The sequence below is a fragment of the Pleurodeles waltl genome, chromosome 3_1 (assembly GCF_031143425.1).
Source record: "Pleurodeles waltl isolate 20211129_DDA chromosome 3_1, aPleWal1.hap1.20221129, whole genome shotgun sequence".
Lineage (NCBI taxonomy): Eukaryota > Metazoa > Chordata > Amphibia > Caudata > Salamandridae > Pleurodeles > Pleurodeles waltl.
The window spans coordinates 675,410,602-675,434,224 of NC_090440.1; the positions used below are offsets into that span (position 1 = coordinate 675,410,602).

Sequence of the window (23,623 nt, forward strand, 5' to 3'; positions counted from 1 at the left end):
TGGATTATCCCTCAAAATTCTATTTCTCCTACCACTTATTCTTAACCCATTTACATTCCGTGTCATAACTTGCAGGAGGCTACTATCCCTACCCGGAAATCTCATCACCTTCACCCATCGTTTCTTCTCCTTATTTCCAACTGTAGTGTATCCTGCTGTATCTGGGGTGAACAAGGTTTTTCTTTTTTTTTTTTTTTTCTTCTTTTCCTCCCTAATGCTCCACACCTTGTGCTCCCCCCTACCCTTCCATGTGCCCCCAACCCTCCCCCCCCCCCCGGGGATCCCATCCCTGACTCAAACTGGGCTGGATGATAACCCCAGATTAGGAGCGCTTCAAGAAAGCCTGACCAGAGGGTCATGGAGAGGAGGACCCAACCCCCATATCTTAAGATGATCAATTTCTGATCGTGTCTAGCAAATCATCCGCTGTTTTTGTATCTCTTAGATTGTACATCTTATTGTTATGCATCACTCGCAAGGTGGCTGGGAATTTGAGTTGCGCTGAAGCACCCAACTTCTTGAAATCCTCGAGGCGATTTCCCAGTTCCCACTGTTTATTAAGGGTACTTCTCGCAAGATCCGATCTTACTTCAAAGGAGAAATCATTCCCCTTAAAGTTTTTTGTTTTAATGCTTTTAACAGGATCTTCTCCTTTAAAGCATAGGTCAAAAAATGTATCAAGACCTTACGAGGTTTTTTCCTACTAGGATCTCTCCTAAACGGGTCCCTATGTATCCACTGGATATCCGCAGCAATATCCTGTTCCGTTTTTTCCAACTGAAGGGAATTCTTGATAAGTGAGGTGAAATATGACTTAATATCGTTCCCTTCCACCCCCTCCGGTATATTTAAAATTCTCAAATTATTCCTCCTTGCTGTATTCCCCAACCGTTCCAACTTATCCTGTAGGTCTTTTTCACAAGCTCTCGTTTCCCACAAATCCTGCTTAATCTGTACTACATCTTCTTTCAGAGACTCCACTGCCTCTTCCAAGAACTGCGTTCTTTTAGCCAATAAATCGAATTTAGTTTCCAGTATTTCACACACCTCTTTTATACTAGCCTGATTTGCCTCGGACACCGAGAAACCCTTTTTAATCTCCTCCGCTAACTTTGTTATCCTCTCTTCCATAGGAGAGAACCTGGCTGTCACCTCCCCGTCCTCCATCCTTAATAACTGTGATATACCTGGTGCATGATTATTATTTACCATCGTTACTGGGGGAGTCTCGCCAGACTGTTCTTCTTGTGATTCCGAATTTACCGCTGAAACAGGGCACTGGTCTTTCATTTTCTCGCCCTTATCCAGTACTACCGTCTCTTCCACTCTCACTTTAGCCCCCACCTTCTCCATCGCCATAATTACAGAGGGCTGTGCCCCTTCCTCTACTTCCATAAGCCTGCTGAAATTGTCTGACGCCACTAAGGGGAGGATTTTGAAATAAGACCGCAATGAGGGAGTTATTTTTGGCCTTGCAATTTCGGGGAGTCTACATTCCCCTTTTTGACCAACTTAGCACCGAAAAACGTTTTCCGCTGCAAGCTCACTGATGGAACCTCCTTTGGGTACTCTCCAGTTACTCCCCCACAGCCCCCGCTCTTACCTCTAGTGTTCACCTCCCAGTGGGACCAGTTTCTTTACTACTGCCGAGGCTTTTCTCCCCACGTCTCCCCCTGCCTCTGACCAAACCAAGTGTCTCGAAGTGGATGTTTTTCCTCTGCCTTTGTTATTGTTCCCTCTATAAGCACCTCTATGGAAACCTGTGGTGTAGGATTGAGAGGTGGCCTTGGCTTGTGTGGAAGACTGGTCTGTAAAAGATGACCTGAACCCTCTTGTGAAACCTGGGCGACGAAATGTACCATGTTGTGCAGTGGCTTGCAATGCCCCCACAGCTTTGGCGGTGTCATCATCTTTCTTTACATTTTTCTAGTCTGGGATCTACTTGTGGGCCAAAAAGGTGCTCTTTATCGAAAGGCATGTTTAACACTACCTGTTGTACCTCTGGCTTAAACACCTGAGCTAAAAATGTCTTCTTATAATGACACTAGTATTAATGCTGCGTGCGGCAGTATCAGCAGCATCCAGCACACAACAAACAGAATAATTCATATTAGCTTGTCCTTCTGCAACAATTTTGCAACCTCTTTTACAATGCTCCTCAGGTAGACACTGAAGGAGATATTCCATTGCATCCAAATCAGACCTGCCATAGCGTGATTAGCAATACGGCCGTGGTTGGCTTCCTGAGTTGCAACTCTTTCATCTGCTGCATCTAAGTTTTTACTTTCCTTGTCAGGATCGGGGGTGTCTCCTGTCGACTGACTATTTGCTCTTTTACATGCAGTTAATGTGACAATAGAATCAGGAGGAATCTGAGCCTTTATAAAAAAAAGGGTCTGTGGGTGCAAGCTTATATGTTTAATCAACTCAGGGGGTGATAATGCGTGCTCTTTGTGGCTCCTTAAAGATCTCATCAGCGTGCCAAAGCATGCTTGGGAGCATTGGAAGGAACTGACTTTCTTGATGCGTTGTAGCAAGAGTGTCAAATAGAGGCTTGCTCGATAGGGTCAGTGTACAGTGGTACATTATGGAAGGCTGCTGCCCTGCCTACGACTTGTTGATATGAGGTGGAATCTTCAGGTGGATATGGCCAAGCTGGGTAGAGATCAGGATAATTGGGTGTTATAGGATCTGGATTGTATATATCCCACGGATCTGGGTCATCTAATGTTTCCCCGAAGTTATGAGACCCATATGAGGTGAATTGCCTGGTGTAAATCCTGAGGGAGGTGAAAGGTGAAGGAAAAGAAGCTGGAGATGAAGGAGGAGGTGAAGAGGATTGAGGAGAAGGCTGAGGCAAGGATGGGGCCTTATCTTTGAGGTGGAGGGATATTAAAGCCTCCTGAAAAGGTAATTTCATCTTTAAAGGAAGTGGAGGGAGGGGGGTGATGCCACAATTCGACCTGCTCCCTCCTGAATATAAAGTCTGCGCTTCCAAGCTCCAATGGTGAAGGGGTGGTGGAAGACTGTCCGGAATCCACAGGAGTGGGGGGAGTCTTTTTTTAAAATTTTCAGCTGTGAAGTCTTTGGTCAGTACAATGGTGTCAGAACAGAAACAGAGGATGCCGCCTCTTTGGTTGGTACCGAAGCACCGTGTGCAGTTCTTCGGGTCGATGCTTAAGCGCTGCCACCAGAGGCTGATGTCAATGCCAAAGATATCATCTTGATTTTTTTCAGTGCTGAGCTGAAGGGTGGGGGCATCCAAATCAGTTTATTGGTTCTGACCATGGCTGAGAGGCAGTAGTGGACTTGGCAACCTCTTTCAATGTGGTTTTTACAGTCTTTGTAAGGGCTGAAGGAGACTTTGTACTCACGGTTTGTGCCGACTGCAATGGCTGGCTCTCGACGACAGACTGGACGTCTGAGTTGAAGTCTTGAATAGAGAAGGATTCTTTTTGGTCCAGCTCCTCCCCGAAGATGTTTGGTGTGTCGTCTGGAGTCCAAAACGCCATTTCGAGTCAATGAGCTGTTCTGTCTCTAAGCATCTTCTTCAACCAAAAGGATCGACACGCGTCGCAGGTTTGCTCGTTATGTTCAGAGGAGAGGCACAAATTACACACACGATGTTGATCAGTGTGGGGGAACTCTGAATGGCATTGAGGACAAAAGTGAAATGGAGCCTGTTCGATCAGGTCTGCATAGGGGGATACCACGTGGAGAATGTAGACCCAAAGAGGGGCGTGGACACCCCGAAGGCCAGAGACTCGGTTCTAGAATTAAAATTTGAACCGAGGACAGACTGTGAGAGGAAACACAGTCAAAATAATACCGTGACTGAAACGAAAAAGGAGAGAAAATCATTTTTGACTGGATCGAACTGAGAACTCAGCGAGAGGAACACACGTCTGAACACGACGGCAGAGAGAAAACAATCTAACAAAGGACTCAATGCCCATGCGCAGTATCACCAAGCCACTCAATCCAGTGACTCGAAAAGCTTCTTCGAAGAAAAACAAGTTGTACCACTTTGGACCCAACACTAGATGGCGAGCTTATGCAAAGCAGGTGTATCTACAGTCACACATGCCATCAAACGAGGATCTCTTTCTTGTCCGAGTTGACCCTGCGGCAACTGGCTTCCATCCAGGCAGCGACTGCTCTCATGCTATTGTGGAAATTTCTCTTGGCTATTGATGGCTCTTTGGTCAAGGAGAGGATAAACTGGGTGTCGTCGGCATAGAAGATGATGTTTAGTCCATGCTGTCTAACGAGCTGAGCGAGCGGGTCCATGTAGATGTTGAAGAGGGTTGGGCTTAGAGAGGATCCCTGGGGTACTCCGCAGCATGTTTCTTTGGGGGCCGAAGTGTACGGTGGAAATCTGACACTCTAGGTTCTTACGGTCAGGAAGGATTGAATCCATTCCATAGCTTTGCCACAGATGCCGGTGTTGTGGAGTCTGGTGCAGAGGGTGGAGTGGGAGACTGTGTCGAAGGCGGTAGAGAGGTCGAGGTGGAAGACAGCGGTCGTGTCTCCGTGATCCAGTATGGCACGGATGTCATCTGTGGCTACGAGGAGGGCTGTCTCGGTGCTGTGGTTGCTCCTGAATCTGGATGATGAGGAGTCCGAAATGTGGTTTTATTCGAGAAACTCCATCATTTGCATGTTGATGGCCTTTTCTGTTACCTTGGCTGGGAAGGGGAGCAGCAAGATGGGTCCGTAGTTTTTCATCTACCTTGGGTTGGCAGAGGGTTTCTTCAGGAGCGGGTTAATCTATGCGTGTTTCCAGTTGGATGGGAAAGTGGTGGTTTCGACAGAGTGGCTGATAGTCCAGCAGAGCTCTGGTGTGATGGTGGCGCTGGCCAGGTTGAAGATGTGGTGTGGGCAGGGGTCCGGGGTGCCCTTGAATGGAAGGAGTTCATGAGTTTCCGGGTGTCATCTGTGGAGATAGGGGTCCAGTGGTTCTGGGTCTGCGGCGTGGGGTCCTTGGAGATGCTGGTGGGCGGTGGGGGTTGGTTCTTGAATCCTTCGTATATGTCCTGGATTTTCCAGTGGATAAAGGTGGGGAGGTTGTCGCAGAGGTCTTGAGAGGGGGGGGGGATGTCTGAACCTGGGTTCGTGAAGTCCTTGACTATTGTGAATAGCTCCTTGCTGTTGTGTGCATTGGTGCAGATACGTTCTTGAATGGCCGCTTTCTTGGAGGCTATGATGCGCTGGTGGTGCGTGGTGACTACATCTTTGTAGGCTGTGCGATGTGCAGTTTCTTTGCTGTTCCTCCATTTTCGTTCCAGTCGTTTGCAGTTGCGTTTGGATTCTTGGAGTTCAGTCAGCCTTTGGTGCTGGTTTCTGGTGGGTTTTCCGAGGGGGTCTTTGATGTGGGCAAATTTCGTAATCCAGCAGTGCAGGTTGCGAGCTTAGTCGTTTGCGTTTGTGGCATCCGGTTGGGAGTGCGGGGTGGGGGAAGGGGGTGAGGGCATTAGTGAGCTGGGTTTCGGTGACTTTGCTCCGGTTTCTGCCTAGGGGGCATGGTGGCGTGCGGTGGTCTTCGTAAAGGTGAAGTAGACGCTTCGGTGGTCGGCCCAATGGTGTTCAGAGGCGTGCAAGATAGTGATGTTGTTTCCAGCTAAGAAGACTGGGTCAAGGGTGTGACCTGCTGAGTGGGTGTGGAGGTTGACTAGCTGCTTGAGACCGAGGGTGGAGAGGTTGTCCAGGTGTTAAGGTTGTTGCACTTTTCAAAGTGAAAGTTGAGGTCACCAAGTAGGATGTAGTCGGTGGAGGCGAATGCGTGGGGGGCAATGAGGTCCACAAACTGAGGCTGTGGTCAGGGTGGTCTGTAGACGAGCGTATCACAAAGGGAGGTGTTCAGGTTGGTCTGAATTTGGAAGTGTAGTTGCTTGGTGGTGGTCGAGAGGGGGAGGGTGTTCCTGTAGACTATGGCAATGCCTCCTCCTGGTCGACTGATTGTGTTTGTGGACAATTTTGCAGGCATCGGGAATGGCAGTGGCGATGTCTGGGGCTGAAGTGTGGGTGATCCAGGTCTCTGTGTGGAAGGCAATGTCAGGGGCGGTCGAGGAGGTCCCAGACTTCTACTGTGTGTTTGGCGAGGGAGCGGGTGTTGAGGAGTAAGCACTTGAGGTGTCCGTCAGGGCTGTGGGCAGGGCAGTGTGGGGTGCAGTGGCAGGTGAGGGAGCAGGAGTGCCAGGAGAAAGGTCCATGAGTGTTCCTTGGATCCGCTTGGTGGCAGCCTGAGGTTCTTCTGGGGTTGAGGGCATACAGAATGTTAGCGTCGTACCAGTGGGTGGTGCAGAAGCCATGGTCTATGGAGCTGGGCAGGGACCAGGTGCAGAAGGGTTTGCCTTCGTGCACCAGCAGCACAACGACCGCCATTGATAAGGGGATGGAGGCGGGAGTGTCCGGTCAGCTGGGAGGCGGAAGGGCAAGAAAGTGCTTCGTATGGAGGGGCCAGGGCTGCAGAGGTAGCAGGGATGGAGCACGGGGGCAGAAAAGGCACAAAAAGTGGAGAAAAAGGGACAGGAAGAAAAAAAGATGACAAAGCAAAAACAACACACATAGACAGGTACAGTAGGCCACTAGAGATGGGGCACAGGTGGGTGCCTGTGGGTGGAGTTGAACCTTGAACTGAGAGTCAGACAGGCTCTCAGTCCGATCAACAGGTGGAGCTGTGCATAGGGCAGAAAGCACACGCTGACCTGGAGGTCAGAGAATTGATTGATTGTACATGGTGCTTTGGCCATAGAGGAGAAGGTTGTGACATTGACAGCGGACAAAGCATGTAGGTACAAGATGGGATGCTGTCCGGGAGGAACAAGGGCTGAGAGATCTGGGAGCTGAGACACGCCACCAGTGGTGACACCAGTGACCTCAGGGGAAATATTATAAACACTCTTGAGAGACTAGTTGGCCTGATCAGACTTTGGGAGGGCCTGTGAGGTTCACATACCTCACAGGCCCTGCCTTGCTGCTGCAGACATTGGATCTTCCACAACTAATGAGGTTGAATTTTCATTTCAGGTTGGGAAGGGCAAGTTGTACAACCATGGCACGGTGAAGTAGCGAGAGGTGGGAGTTGTGGGTTTGCTTTTTATGTCAATTTTCAGGTCCAATTGTATTAGGGAGGTCACTGAGCACAAGAAGAGCAATGGGCCGGATGACAACTAGATCACGGCACACCATACACCAACCATGAGTGTTAATAATCTTTATTTACTAACATGGAATGTAAATGGGTTAGGTCATAAAATCAATTTGGGTCCGGTAGCAAAAGCCCTCTTAAGATACTTTACTGATATAGTATTTTTGCAGGAAACTCATATGAGAGGGAACCATGCACCACCGTTGGGGAGAGGGAAATATAATGTGGTAGACACGCTGGGTACACCATGAGATCTAGGGGTGTGGCCAACCTGGTAAAATGCTTTAGGTCAATACATAGTTATTGTGGGACAATGGGAGGGTGAGGTATTGGCACTGGTTAATGTATATATCCAGCTCACACTCCAGACAGAAACACTACAGGTGTTAAGTCGAATAAAACCACAGATCCCACAGGCCACAACTCTAGTTGGTGGGGGAGGAAGGGGTCGGCCCATGAGGTGGAGACCAAGCTGCTGTATTCGGGCACTAGGGGATGTTGGATGTTTGGCGATACCTTTATGAACATTAGAGGGGCTACTCTCATTGCTCAGGAGCTCATATGATACACTCCCAAATAGACCATGTCTTTACACCTGCACAGTCACTCCCCAGATGTACAGATGCGTAACTCAGAAGAAGGGGACTATCAGATCATTCCTATTTGGAAGTTACACTTCAGGCCCCACGTGTGAGAGGGATGAGTGATTGCCATGGCAGCATAGGGAGGTTAATTGCCATGGCAGCATGGAAATTAACCTCCCCAAAGGAAGTAGAGGGGCTTTCTAAAATTATGGACCTGTATTTTCAGGAGAATGCGGGCATGGCTAATGACGAGGTCATTCTCTGTGAGGCTTATAAAGCTACAGTAAAGGGGGTGATACTCCCAGGAGAAGTGGCGGATAAAAGGAAAAAGGAGAGGGAGTGCAGAGAACTGGAACAGGAGATCCGACAACTGGTGGTCTGACAGGCCCATACCCCATCAGAAGAGACAACTCATTTGGTCTGGAAGCGGGCATAGTATAGAACAGTGGCAACTAATGAGGTAAAACTCGTGAGGTACCTAGCCCGAGAGCGAAGAATATATGAAGTAGGAAACAAGGCGGGACACTCTTAGCATGGCTAGCAACCAGGGAAACAGAGATCACACATAACAGGGTTGGTGGATCCTCAAGGGAAAAGAGTTCACGGAAGTGACAATATTGCGGAGGTCATGGCAGGGTACTTAAGAATATTTTATGCTGGGAGCTTATAGTGGAGGAAGCTGAGATAAAGATCTTTGTTAGGGACTGTCCCTGTAGGAAATTGGATAGTGGGAGAGTGCTGGAGTGAGAGGCAGATTTGACAGAAAGGGAGATCAGTTTGGCGCTCTCCCAATTACAGGCGAGGAAAGTGCCAGGGCCAAATGGCCTCCTGGTGGAACTCCTGTGCCAACAGTCAACAAAATTGGTACCCCCTTTCACAAGTCGCGTACCAAGGCCTATGAACGAGGCAAACTCCCAAGAGACTGGCAGACAGCGATGATGGTACCCGCCCTAAAGTCAGGGAAACACCCAGATAGATGGGACTCCTACAGACCCATTTCACTTTGCCAAAACATCTAGCGAACAGATTGATGGGAGTAATTTTAGATTTGATACATCCAGACCAAAGTGGGTTTATGCCCCATAGATCCACTGGGTTTAATCTTAGAAGACTACAGAACAATGCAGCTAGAGAGCTGGCAGTAGCCCACCTTGATGCTCATAAAGCCTTCAAGTCCGTGGAAAGGCCCTATGTGTTTGGAGTCTTGGAGAAAATGGGTTTTGGGCCTAAATTCCTGGCCTGAGTTTGCTTGCTGTATTGGAAACCTCAAGTGTGACTGAAGGTGAATGGCATCCTCTTGGAGACATTTCCGATTGGGAGAGGCATGCAACAGGGCTGCCTCTTCTCACCAATATTTGTGCTAGAGCCATTAGCAGAATGGGTACGAGTGAATGCACAGATTGAGGGTTGGAGATAGGGGTCCCCTTCTCCCCCATGGAAGGATCATATCTTGCTCTATGCGAATGACGTGCTACTATATCTGGACAACTCCGATAGGACTGGAAAAGTAAGCAAAATATTTTCACTTTACAGGAAATAGTCTGGCTCTGAATCAAATGGGGGAAATCTTTAATCTTCCAATGGGTACATAGAAGGCAGGCCCAACCTTTCAAAACCACTGCGTATTGAAAAAACAAGCTTTAAATACTTGGAGATGTGGATTTCCCTTTGGGCAACCTCACATTATGAGGCCAATCTTGCACCACCCCTGCAGAATCTCTAAACAGATTTAAAACACTGGGGAGGTCTGCCCCTCTCCTTAACGGGGAAGGCGGCATCCTATATACTACAAAATAGCCCCCATAGGATTCCCAAACAATTTTTCAGGGAAGTAGATGGAAATGGAACATTAAGGAAGTTACTGTGGCGGGGGGCGCCCCCTTACTAGCGCTCTCTACTCTAAAACACTATATGAAGGAGGGATAGCACTGCCTAACGTGAGATGGAATTATGAGGCGGCACATTTGAGTGTAATCAATGATTGGGCATATGTACCAATGGACAGGGAGCTGCTGGGAGGGAAAGGATACCTACATGTTCTCTATGGTGGGAGCTAAAAGAGGAGGCCCCTCTTGCAACAAAGGTGACAATAACACTATGGCATGAGCTACACAGAGAAATGGGAAGGAGGGGCACCTTACTCCAGGGGCCCGATTATGGTTGGGCACATGGTTGAAGGAGGTGGCAGGCCTTGGCGGCTTCCAAGAACGGGACATGATAGGACTCAGTGCCATGGCATTTCTATGGGATGCTAATGGGATGATGCCCTTCACTAATCTTCAGGCAGAGTTTGAGATGCTGCCCTCTCAGATATTCAAATATTCGCAATTGTACCATGCGCTACAGGCAAGGATTACACCCGAGGAGGAAATTATGGAAGCCTCACCCTTGGAGAATAGATTATTAGAGGGACCAATACTTACAAAAATGATTTCTCTCACCTATCAAACCTTAATGAGGCATAGCCAAAGAAACTAAGAGGATTAAGAGATGGCAGAGAGACACTGGATACCTCACGGATGAGGATTGGAGAGATGCTCTGCAATCCCCTAGACATGTAGCAAATAAGGCCTGTTACTACTACTAAAACTCCTACATGGGATTTACTACTGTAGAGTTTTACTACATAAAATGGGGAAGTGTTGGATGATTAGTGTCTGAAAGGCTGTGGACACCGGGGAACCTTCCTACATACACTTTGGAACTGCCTGGTCTTGCATGATTTCTGGGAGGGGTGTGACCCACAGATTGGAGGCTGTTACTGACATTCTTATAAACCCGGAGGACCGACTGGTCTTATTAGGGATTTGGTGCAAATCAGAAGCATCCTTCCATCAGCGCATATTATTCAGTCTGGGGTTCCTCCTCGCAAAAAAAGAATTAGCACGTAAATGGGCTCCCATAGTGGGAGACTGGGAAAGGGAAATGGATATAAGCCACGCACAGGAAAGGATGATTTATAAAGGCAGGGGATGTCCAAAGAAATTTGTTAAGATCTGGAAACGGTGGATGAGAGATGAGTAGAGTATTTGTTATGTGGGTGACCTCAACTGGTGGGAAGGTGGGGAGAGGGAGAGGAAGAGAGGGTTGATTGTTTGGTTGATAAATACATGTATGGTTTGGAAAATCAATTAAATGCTTACAAAAAAAAGAAAACACATTAATGGGGTAGGACCACTTCAGTTATGGTGTCCAGCTCAAGGTTTGGGTCATGCACGTTTTAGCAGAGCATTTTGGGGTGAAGAGCATCACGGTCTAGGTATGCAGTCTTGACATCACTGGGAACTCTAGCTCAGTGGGACCAGGGCCACTTACTATCATTACCATCTTATTACTTTGGGTATCTTAGGGATGAGTATCAAATAAATGAACAAAGGATCTGCTCAAATTCAAACAAAGATCGGGGTCAAATGCTGATACCCCTGACCATAGATGCAAAGTCAAGCTATACTTTTCTTGCTGAGCCTTCTTTGTAGTATATCGTGCCAATACTCACCTCTAATCCAGGGGATGTTTGAATCTAGCAAGAGATTAACAACAATCAGGACTAGTAGACAAACTCTACCCTTTGTGCTCATTTATCAGGTGATAGTAGTTAGGAAACATATGAATCTATAGCACAAAGTGACACTTTCTGCAGGGGACAACACATATTTATCAGAATGCACAGGGTGCAGAAGCGGGCACTCTGTGGCATCTTGAACAATTTAACACCTGTGACCTATAAATATTCCTGTCCTGAAGGTGCAAGTATATGCTTTCCCAGTCTATGTGTACAGGAAAATGATCCACAAAAAATCAGAAACACATGTGTTTCCAAATATGCAATGATTCTCATGGCATGCATCGCATAAGTGACCAAGCTCTCAAAAACTACTGCTGCAACGAAACCTGATAAAACTAGAAGCAACTTATGAAAGAGAAGCCTCACAAAGACCAAAATAGATAGAACCGAAATATTAGACCTCTTCTCAAGAGACAAGAGCAGCCACTCGAGGCTATATCTCGATGATCACTGTCCTGGACCAACCTCTTAAAGGCTTTGCCCAAAGAAAACCACAGAATTAGGACTGACTATCAAAGGACTAGTTTCAAAGGGAAAGATCAACATACCTGAGACCAGCCTTTCAAAAGTACCTTCATTAGAGAATGTTAAAAACTGCTGCTTTGAAGAGAAGACCGGCAGAACTAGGACTGTACCAAACTTCTGATGTAAATAAACAATCTTCCAAACAGTGCTGCTTCAGGTAAGGGATGTCAAATTTAAGGTCAACCTTTTAAGGGTCCCTCCTCAGAATATGGGACCAAAGTAAGTGGGTTACACTTCTGAAAGCACACAGTCAATGACTAGAGAAGAGATTATCTCCCAACACAACCAAAGCAGGAGACAAAGATATATACAGAGGTTCATGTTTCCCCTCATGTATTTCACTTCCAAAGCTAGCACTTGTCGATACAACGTCTACATAAATCTCATGACTTCCAGCCCTGTAGTGACTGGTAATCTACTGTCCCCCCTCCACCAAATCCTCTGGTGCTACACAGGTCTTAAAAACTGTACCTAACTAATGGACAGAGAGCACTAACCTCCACAGCTGCAGATAAAACCTTGACGGCATTCACGTTAGGTGTCTTCAGTGCCTGAAGTTCCTCGGCCGCAGCACATAAAGGGTCCAGCTGGAAAGTTGAAAGAAAAGTGAAGGTTTAAGTAAGAGTTGAGGAATAGCAGTCCTACAGAAACAGAACAGTCAGGTTTTCAGAGGCCTTTTTCAACTAGTTATCATTTCAGCCCCCACCTCCTTTATTACCACTACATTCTTTCCAATGTAGTGTCTGTCTACTGAGCAGCATTCCAGTGTCCGTCTGCTCCCGCAGCCGATGCCATGCTTTGACTGGCAACTGGATATCATTGCTGGGCAGGTGCAAATTGGGTCCTTTCAATTCTTCAGCCAATGCAATATTCTGATGGTTTTCTTGGACTTTTACAGTGGTACCTGACTGCCCTCGCCAGAAAAAGCTACACCACTGTCTAACTGATTGCACCATTGTTTGCTGTCTCCGGAACTCAGTTAAGCCAGGCTTAGACTGAAAACCGTCAGTACTGTGCGGGTGACCTTCAGCTTTCCAGGCCCTAACCAATGACATACATGGACCCTGCATGTTGAAACCCAGTGTATGCCCTTAGTTTTTTAAAATATGTCTCATGAATATGTGAAAGTAACACTTATCAAAATGTGCCAATTTATTTATGTTCAGCCATGGCAATAAAGCGTATTTGAATTGCACTGTGCCCCAAGCCTCCTTACATTCAGTCAGAAAGGAGGAAGTAAAAAACGCCCTTCTCTTGCCCTCACCCTTGGGATAGTGTTGGATGCAGTTTTTTCTGTCTGCCATTGTAGTAGCGTGTTTAAAAATATGAAAAATGTGCACATTTCATGTGAAAATTACTTCTCATATTTAGTGTTTTTTATAATGCAAAGAGTCATAGCCAATTAACCAATAATGCTACTAAAATGAATTACCTAAGTCATGTAGATGGGTAGGTAAAGAAAAAATAGTTATGCCACATTTTCATGTAAGATTACATTATTTCTAAAATATAGATGTAGTTTCTGATCCGTTTGACCTTCTCATTCTCCCTCTCATCAGTGTCCCGCTGCAGAACCACCTTTCCCCTTATCTCCCCAGAACACTTAGCGAATGCAGTAAACGTAATGGTGATGTACAACATTATTAGAAAGACTATTGCGAATGAAGTTTCCACCATGTACCCAAAGTATCATTTTGAAGGACTTCCTGTTGGTGTAGACGTGGGGAATCTATGAGCCATTGTTGGAGGGATGTTTCATCTCCAGAGGGTGCTTGCTGAGAGAGAACATGGAAGATTTCTTTTACCTTAAGAAATGAGTTTGTGTTAATGTATTTTTAACTACGCAAATGTTTCTTATTTGCCAATGTGATCCTAACCATAATCATGCTATGTTGAATTTGCAGACTTGATTTTTAGAAAGTGGGATTTGTGTATAAAGGTTCTTGGACTTTAGCTGTTCGTGTTTAGTTTGGGTTTAGTCTGGGCTTAGACCTAGTTAGGCTTGGAGTCTGTTGGATTGTGCAGCTGTCATTAAGATTGCTTTTGCTAGAGATTTTATTTTCTATGTCCATTTTGACTTAGATTCTTTATGGGATGTGTGTATACTATTTACGAGTCTGACACTTTGAGTATTTACTTGATTTCTGTTAATTGGGGATTTATATTGTAATTTCATATTTTGAGCCTTTATGGCTTTACACTTCCAATATTTATGTGTTTAATCCAGCTAAATTGTGTTATTCTGATGAGGAGCATAGTTTCTAACTGCTAGATCAGCTGGAGACACTGGAGCTAAATTGTTCAGATATTTTGGGGTATCTAAATATTGTTCATATAATTATTGTGGTTTTGCTCCAGCACCACCAAGGAAATAAATACATGCTCCCAAGCATCCAAATCAATCTGGACTTCCACAAAGGGTCTGGTCACCTCCCTTGTTAGTCATAGGTTCCCACGCAACAGAACCAATAAAGGACTCTGCCTGGTACACCTGTGAGGGAGCAGAGGCCAGGATAGGTAGGACATTTAGATGAGCAGGGCAAGAATGAAACTAAGAAGCAGCACTGATGCTCTTCAAATGCCTTTATTTTGTGAAAGTAGACCAGTCTATTACTGGGATAAGATGAGGCCAGGTCGATGTATTTAATAGTCAATTCACATTAGGTTTGTTTGGGAACTGGAAGGTGACCTCAAATGTTACATAAATTGAGGTAAAAGGACCTAACAGTTACTCACCATGGTCCGGTCTCCAGGTTCAGCCCCTCCATACCTGCACCAGGAACCACAAACACGCATTAGAAATGGCGGCCATGCAACAACATTATGTGAGGAAAGGGGAAAGCATTGTGCATAATTATTGGAACCCCAAGTATTTCACACCATTCACACACACACTCTCCCTCATAAACCCCTCTTCTCATCACAACACCCAGTCACCTCCACAACTCAGTGTCCACTTATCTCCACCATATCCCCCCCTTCCCCCCCCCCCCCCCCCCCGATTCATTTCTTAAGTAAACTAAAGACAGGGCCAAAGCGATGGATCCTGCTTTTTAAATGTAGGTACAACAGAGTAATGCAGATCCAGGAGGGACTCATGCTTATCCAGGAGTGTCATGTTCGGTGGCAACGAGTCATGCTGCAAAAGCTCAAAAACGCTGTAGCTGCTAGAATGAATGTGCCTTTAAATTATTACAGTAACAGAAGTATACAGGCACAAACCTCTTCATGGCTGCAATCCCCGCATCTACTGCGTCACACCAGACTGGAGGGCCACTGCCCGTCCGCAGGGTCTGTGCAGCTGCCAGGAGAAAGAGGCTGTAAAGCTGAACAGATGAGAGAAAGCTCTTTGTTAAAGTAATTCAAATCGTGCTCCCTTGCTAGAAGCTGAATATAGCTATTCTGCACAACTTCACACACGCCGAATCAAACACATCCCGCAGGACCTACCATATGTTTGAGATTCGTGTTCCTTATAGCCAGACACCCTCTAAGAACACTTAAATTTTTTAGGACCCTTCACACTCACCGCTCCTGAGGAGCCCCCCATCCGCTCCAGCAGGATTCTGGCCAGAGCAGAGAGAAGCTGAGCCGGATCTGTAGACTTCGGGGGTAACTTTATCCACTCCTGGATAGCTAAAAGGGAAAAAAGAGAACATAAAAAAGGATTGGCTTTATATGTGACATAGATAGTGTAGGCGCAATAGTCTAAACTCAACCCCCAAAACTAGGCTATTGAATCTAAGCAGATAAAAGCTCTACATCCAGGAACATCCCCATGAGTCATAACTTCCTTGGTTCTGTCGGTCACCACCACGACAAGTGTACTGTCAGCCATGGACGTCATTTAGGGGTCGCAGCTGCGACCCCCTGGACTAAGAGGTGACAAATTCAGTGCTAGGAACACAGTGGCAGCTCGTCCTTATGGACGTCAGTTGGAGCTCCTCTTTCCTTGTTTTCTGACAATTTATCAGACTAATAGGGAATAATAATATATTATTCACTATTGGTGTCATAAAAATGGAATACAGTTAGCTGGAATATGCCCTTCCATAGCAGGTGAGATAAGAAAAAAAATGCTTTTAAATGTATGCTGTGCGCGCGCTTGAGTTTATGTGGGAGAGTGTGTATGTAAGTGTGAATTTGTGTGTACGTAAGTATGTGCGTGAGTAAAAGTGGAGGACAAAGGGCGTGTGTGATGTCACTTCTGCTACCCCTGGCATTTCTGTGAATTGACGCCCATACTCTCAGCTTCCCCATGTATACATGGTTCCCACAGGTATTCTGCCTCCCGAGTGTTTCTCAGAGAAAGGCATGCATGGTACCGGTGGGGTGCTCTTTCTCACCTTGTGCTGCTCTTGTGTGTGTGCTCCCGCAGTCTCCATCCCCTGCAGCTCGGTCCAACTCATTCAGTTCATCTTCAAGGCTGAAGAGGGTGCTGCACACTTGTTCTAAGATTCGCCTCATGGTGAGAGATAGAGGGCCTGAGTGGACAGGAATGTCGGCCAGCATTAGATGCTTATTCGAACACGCGGTGCTCATTTCCACAACATCACTCTTAACATTTTACCACATAGCGCTGTAATACCATGTCAACCAACAGGCAAAACAGGCTCATTACCAGGTTTTTGCTGGTGGTAACACTGTACAAATAGGATAAAACTTGCACAAATGATACTTCTGCTGGTTATTTCCCATTTATGTGCCCAAGGTGATCAATCTGTGGTAATACTGCAGGTACGCTAATGTAATAACCAGTCTGTGGTACTATTACATATTAAGCAGGTCACTGTAAATAAGGGCCCTATATACAACATGTTCACATCCCAGATGTCAGTCTTTTCCCCATTCTAGAGTAAGTTTTGTCCACGAGTCGGCGACTTTACCAACCCATTGGTGGTATTCCTGTCCATGTATTAGCAGCTTTCTATTCCAGTGTTGGCTGTAGGAGAGATAGGTCAGAAAGAGAAGAGTGCAATGCATGGGAGGGAAGGTGAACTAATAAAAGCGGTATCCCGATGCTAGTTATGAATGAGGGATGAACAAGATTATGCCTGAGCGAAATGCCAAGTCGTCAGCTCCTTCCTATTCGAAGATTCTGAAGTTACAGAGCGAAGATCTTAAGTGCGCTTGAGGCTGAGGCTTTCAAAAAAGAAAACGAGCCCCTTGCTTTCTGGTTAACCTTCCCGTAGAACCTTAGCCAAGATCAAGTAGGGATGGTATTAGAGTATGGAAGGGAGACTCAAGAGGGCAGAGGGAAGGAGAGAAAAAGAGAAAGAGGTGAGTGTACAAGAAGGTGCGGTGGAATGAAGGTGGATATAAGTGAGGAAGAGAGGGTACAGAGGACAGTGCTAGAGACAAGAGAATGGGGTGGGTGGCAAGAAAGGAACGATTGGAGTATACAGAACAAAAATGTTAAAATGTTTAAAGGCGACAGGAGGAAAAGACAGTGAGAAAAAAAGTTTAGAGGGTGAGGTGAAAAGAATAGCTGGGGTGGCGTGGCGTGGGGCGTCAAGACGGCTGTTGCAGCTAGGACCTGTTAGCGCGTCTGACCTTAATAAGTAAACTTACAAGGTGACACGAATAGGTCGATGAACCTTTTGACTCGCAATTAAGATGTTCTTCTCATAGCTCCAGTACATGCAGATCGATAATCAATAACCAATACACAATATCAATAATCACCAACAATCAATAATCAATGGAGTCGGTAACTGTCGCACTCCATGACCTTTCGGTCATGAATAACCACACCTTTTAGTAAAAGTTAGACTATTTATTTCCCTATACTGACAAAGCTAAGGTCATGTAGATTAATCTAAAAATCAAATGGAACACATACAGTAACAATACTGACTGTCCAAAGTGGTGGAAGAAACGTAATCTAATCAAAGCTTGAACTACAACACATTCTAGGGTTATGGTGCAAATTAACAACAAGGTCAAATGCGTCAGAGTAATTACGTACATTCGGATTCAGCAGAGAAATTCATCAAGCATTACTCCCTCTTAGCACAATTCCATTAGTGAGGATCCTGAACTAACATCAGATGAGCATCAGCATGTTGGGCTTCATGCAAAATAATTTACTAACACACATTTGGAAAACCATATTACTATGGCTCTATCAAAACAGTGCAGTTATTACCTAGAAAGGAAAAACAAATATGCATAATAATCAACAGTCTAATTCATAATACCTATCCTCAATGTGGATCAGCAAACAGAGTCAGTCTTCGCCCTCAGGACATCAGTCAGTCACCTGCGCTAGCGGACCCCTCCATCATCTGCCACCATACACCTTCAACTGGTGCAATTCCTGCAACACTGACCTGGTTTGCCAGCGCCTCTGCTCCCCATGTGCAACCACTGCGGCCCAAAACCCCAAAATCAGCCCCGGTGAGAAGAGCACTGTCCTGATTTGCGCACCGCATTGGGACTAGTCAAAGGGCAATCTACAACTAATGGTGAATGACGCAGTTGGGGCAACAAAAGTGCATACACCTGGTGACGCGGCCTGCAGGCAGCTGGGCATCTGCATGCTGATAGAGCTGGCTGATCGGGGCTAATGTTGGGATCAATTTGGGTTCTCAAGACCTATTGCATTGGTGTCACCCTCCATCCAACTCTCCAAGGCTGAAGCGGGCCCAACCAGTGGATGCCCTGAAGGGCAAGGGCCTGGTCACCTACCATGTGGCCCCCCTCTCTGTGTGGCTCCATTCTGGCCTCTCCTAAATGGAACTACAGGGGAGGCCTGTCTGGATGAGAAGTATTACCTACAACTGCATGCAGCCTAATATCTAATGCTTCTTCCTTCTGAACTTGAAACTCAGGACCCTCTAGCCCTCTATCTCTTCTACCAGTGAGCTCCTGCGGCCAGCTGAGCACACTTAGCCTCTGTTTGGTGAGTGGCAAACATGGCCTGGTGTTGGAGTTCTCCCCCCACTGAGGGCAGCCCTTTCAGACACTGGTCTCAACCTCCCTCTGTGCAAGTGCAGGACTGACCATAACAAAGCAGATGACTGACCCAACTAAAGTCCCAAAAAAGGGGCACAGCCAACCTGCAGATCGTTCAATATCCTGCCAGTGGGCCCTACTCCCCTGTGGCTCTCTGCCTCTTGATGGCCTGGATAGCCCCTCCCGGTACCTGGCTGCTTGTGCTGCTGCAGAATCGCAGAAAGCGGACCAGGCCTCAACTTGAGCTAACTGTGGTCCCCTGAAGTAATCATGGAGAAAGGCAAAACCTTGAGGCCCTACTCCTTCATCCCGGCATCAACCGATTCACCACAGGCCCTGGAGCAGCTTAAGGTGGGGCGACAGATAAAGAGATGCCTACAGAGGGAGACCTGGCCACGATATTACAGGTCATAAAAGCATCACAGACTGCAGTTGATTCTAACATCAGCCAAATTCGTGTTGACGTGGCCCTCCTTCAACAGAACCTACAGAATGCCACTAGTAGGGTTATGGAGGCAGAAGAACGCTTATCAACAGCTGAAGAGGAGGTATCAGATCTGAAGGTAAAAGTTGCTTGCCTCCTTTCTCGGACAGCTGAGCTACATCACTGTGCGGAAGACTCTGAGAACCGCTCCCGATGTAACAACTCTAGGTTTGTGGGCTTTCCTAAAGATGTGGAGTCCACTCAGCCTTCTGACTTTGAGCAGCAGTGGATCAAATCCTGGATGCTGCCTGATAAACTCGTCCCCTAGTTTGCAGTGAAACGTGCCCATAGGGACTCACTCCTAAACCACCTCCTGGAGTGCCATATCAGCCCATGATTGCCCGATCACTCAATTTCAAGTACAGAGACCGTATCCTTAGAGAGGCTCAGTCCCTCCCAGAACTCCGCTTCCAAGAATCATCCTACTTCCCGGACTACACCAAAGAAGTGCAGGTAAAGCAAAGGTCATGTGAGGCAGTTAAGCAAAAGCTCAGTGCCCTTAATCTTTCTTCCATGCTTCTGTTCCCGTCCCGGCTTTAAAGTGATTCACGCCAACGAAACACATTTCTTTGGGACACCAGAGTCGGCTTGGGACTGACTCACCGAAGAAAAACAAATCCACAGACCGAGCCGCTCACCTCCCTCCCATAGCTGGTACATTGGCAGAGACCGGGGCAGATGTGGTCTAGCAATGGAAAGGGGTCCGTACCCACTCCTGTTGGGGGCGAAGCAATGCACAGGCAAACTTGCCCTCCCCAAGCTCTTGCTCACCAGTGCCTCCAACTGACAGCTCTGATCAGCAGTTGAACACTAGGGGACATATGGATACAGCGATCCTAACTGGAGATGGATGCCACTTCCCTTCCTTGTCCGCCACTGGATCCGTACCAGTGTAAGACCCGGCCATGAAGATGCAGTGTTAAGCGATCCACAGTACTGCACTATGACCACCAATTCCTGCCCTCGGTCCTGATGTTGCAGGAGACACACCTCATAGATACGAGATGTCAATTCCTGGCGCGCCAGGGTTATGATAGGGTTTACCATGCTTGCTATATGGGTCACATAGGGGGTGATCCTCCTGCGCCATGCCTTCCCTTTGGTGGTTGCCCAGACATTGCTTGATCCCAGGGTAGATATTTCATCCTCACCGACCATTGAATCACCGTGTCTTTATGCTCCCCTCACGGTCCTAGACTCCTTCCTTAATGCACTCACTAAAGTGATGACAAAGTTACATGAGTATCTCACGTTTATAGGGGGGCACTTCAACACAGTCCTCAACCCTGACACTGACTTCACAGGTATCCTGTCAGAGCAGCCTAGAAGTGGTGCACGACACTTGCTCAAATGGGTGAATGCCATGGGTCTCTATGACATCTGGAGATTGTGGAATCCTAGACACAGACACCGTATACACGCACATCAGCCGCACATCATACCCACATGCCTATCGATATAATTTTCACGTCTGCCACCAACTGCCTGTCTCCCAAGTACAGATTCTCCCATGCGGGATCTCCAATCACTCCCCAGTACTTCTGCAACTGGGTACAGCCAATGATGCCCTGCGTCCCATATGGAGGCTCAATGCGTGGCACCTCTAGAATGAGCCTCACACTAGCGCAGTATAACAAGAAATAAAGGCTTACTTCCAAATCAATGGTGGCACAGTGTGCACCATGGCACCCTTTGGGGTTATGCTAAGAGTATTGTTGGAGAGAGAGAAAAGGTGAAACATCACTGTGTAAACACCTGGAGGCTAGTGCCCTCTGATTAGAGACACAGCTTCTCACAGATCCTCAAGGGGACATAACCCAACAGTTGATGCTGATTCAGGAGAAAATTAGGCTCCTGTCGCTTGAAGCGGCAATACAGATCTGCCGCGGGTCTACTACACGGGCATATGGGTGGGGGGATAAGAAGGGCCAATTTCAATACTTGCTGGCATCCCGGCCTCTGGCCGGCAGAATTGTATCAGAAATAATACATCTCAATGGCCACCTCCACCATACCGCTTGCGTCCTTGCCCAGACATTTGCTACATATTACTCAATTATATGCTGCAGTCCCTCACCCTCCGATCGAAGTAGCCTTCCCCCTTCTAGACCAGGTGCTTCCCTCTCAACTTTCTCTCACTGAAGTGCCAGACTTGGTGCAACCCTTCACGGTCGAAGAAATCGGGGCTGCCATTTGGGCCATGGCATCCTGCAAGATGCCGGACCCTGATGGCTATTCCACAGAGTTTTATGCCAAATACAGGGAAGTCCTTGTTCCCCATTTATTGAAGCTCTATCAAGAAGCAGCAAGACAGGCTGCTTTCCACATGACACTGACCAGGCCACCATCGTGGTCATACCAAAAGTTCACCACCCCATCCACCTGCTGTGCAGAATACCACCCCATCTCCCTCACTGATGGAGAAGTCAAACTCTTTGTGCACATCCTGGCCTCACACCTTAGACATGTCCTCCTGACTCTTATACATCCAGACCAATGTGGTTTTATGCCAGCCAGAAGTACAAGACACTGTCTGAGTAGCCTCCACGTGGCCCTCGCACATCGCCACCTCATTATGCCTCAATTAGCCTTGCTCCTCATTGACTTTGGGAAGGCTTCTGACACGGTGGACTGATGTTCTCTCTCTTTCAGGCCTTGCAGAGAGCTGGGTTCGGACCCCACTTCCGTGGCTTTTTTGGAGTGCTCTACTCTAACCCTACCTAATGCCCTACCGTATGCAGATTAATGGGTGATATTAGACAAGTTCCCATATGCCAGAGGAACTCAACAGGGATGTCCCTTATCCTCCCTCCTTTTCGTGCTAGCGATTGAGTCCCTTACACGACTAGTTCGATGGAATGCGCTTGTTTGCAGATGGGAGTGGGACACAGGTCATGAAGACCGCATCGCATTGTATGTGGACGATGTTCTTGTCGGACCCTGATGCCAGTGGCAACTGCTGTTTCCAGCTTCTACAGGTCTTTACTGAGGACTCTGGTTTACACATCAATCCAGCCAAGTTTATTTTGGTACCATTATCGCCATTGCAGAGCTGTGTAGCCTTGCAGACCACTGTCCCAGTGTCTGCTACCTGGGTATTCAGGTGGCACTTCACTCCCCCACTGACCTGGTCCCTTAATATCACACCTTTGACCCATAGAGTCAAGGTCGACCTACAGAAGTGGCAGTCTGTCCCACTGAATGTGATGGGCCGGATTGTTTGATATAAAATGTTGGTGCTGCTGCAGTTCCTCTATCTCTTTCAAAACATTCCACAAATTCTGCCCCATCCTGGTTTCATGAGATGGACTCAATGACTATCTCCTTTTTATAGCACAATTGTACACAGCGCCTCGCCTATGTTAGCTGCCAGTGTGCTCAATACGATGGGGATCTTGGTATGGCCAACCTGTACCTATATTATCTGACATCGCAGCTCATGGTCATAAACGACGGCTCAACGGGGGATGGCCTGACCGCTCTACAGAGTGGAGCTCACCTCACTACGATTCCAACAAATCATGGCAATGTTCTACGGTGCCACTGTTCCCGCTGCCCTACCGGAGGGCTGTACTGCGCCAAACCAGAAGGAGCTCTACACTCACCCAACAGACTCCACTACGGAAGGGTACATGGTTGAGGAAGTTTGCAGCACTGGAAAGATTTAACCACTAGGACGCCATTGGCATCACACAACTGGGAGATGTTTGGTCTGGCACACATAGGTGCTCCTCTCAAGAACTTCAAACTAAATACACGTTATTCACAACACAATTCCATGAATTTACGCAACTATGACACCCTCTGCGTATGCACATATCACAAAACACCTCACTCCCTGAATGCAGCCCTATCGAAGCAAAGCTTATGATGGATGCGCTGGGAAAGAGTAGCATTTCCCAGCTATACAGCACATTGGTCATCAATGCCCCCAATACACTGTGGCATGTCAGAACCCAGTGGAGAGCTGGTTAGGACCTCTGGAGGACAAGGACTGGCAAGATGCGGTGATGGCTCCTAGGGTCATCACTGTAGCCTTCAGACTCCGACTAGTTCAAACATACTATCTCTACTGTGCATATCTCACTCCTGTCTGTTTAAAGTGGTCCTCCTTGCAGGCCCTGAGTGTTCACACTGCTCCCAGGACCCTGAAGATTTCTACAACAGGGTTTGGGGTCTTGTTCTGTCATAGCACAGTACTGAAATGCCGTAGCTACGGAATTCTCAGCGGTACTGAAATGAGAAATGCAACTTTCCTATCTGCTGCTGGGGGTGCTTGATGGAGTGGAAGGTACACGGGTGGACACAGCACAACTGGGCACGCCACTATGTTGGCCAAACGAGATATAGCGTACCGC

General features: G+C 47.1%; 1 protein-coding gene across 3 annotated transcripts in view; it reads right to left on the reverse strand.

The window, feature by feature from the left end:
• TKFC (triokinase and FMN cyclase) overlaps positions 1-23,623 on the reverse strand; it is a 224,651-nt gene that overhangs the window by 22,339 nt on the left and 178,689 nt on the right. For all 3 annotated transcript variants that reach the window (XM_069223265.1, XM_069223264.1, XM_069223267.1), the window contains exons 13-17: positions 16,171-16,308; positions 15,354-15,460; positions 15,047-15,150; positions 14,561-14,594; positions 12,322-12,411 (exon numbers count right to left, since the gene is read on the reverse strand). In XM_069223265.1, coding sequence (XP_069079366.1) covers positions 12,322-12,411; positions 14,561-14,594; positions 15,047-15,150; positions 15,354-15,460; positions 16,171-16,308 — 473 coding nt within the window. The remainder of the gene's footprint in view (positions 1-12,321; positions 12,412-14,560; positions 14,595-15,046; positions 15,151-15,353; positions 15,461-16,170; positions 16,309-23,623) is intronic.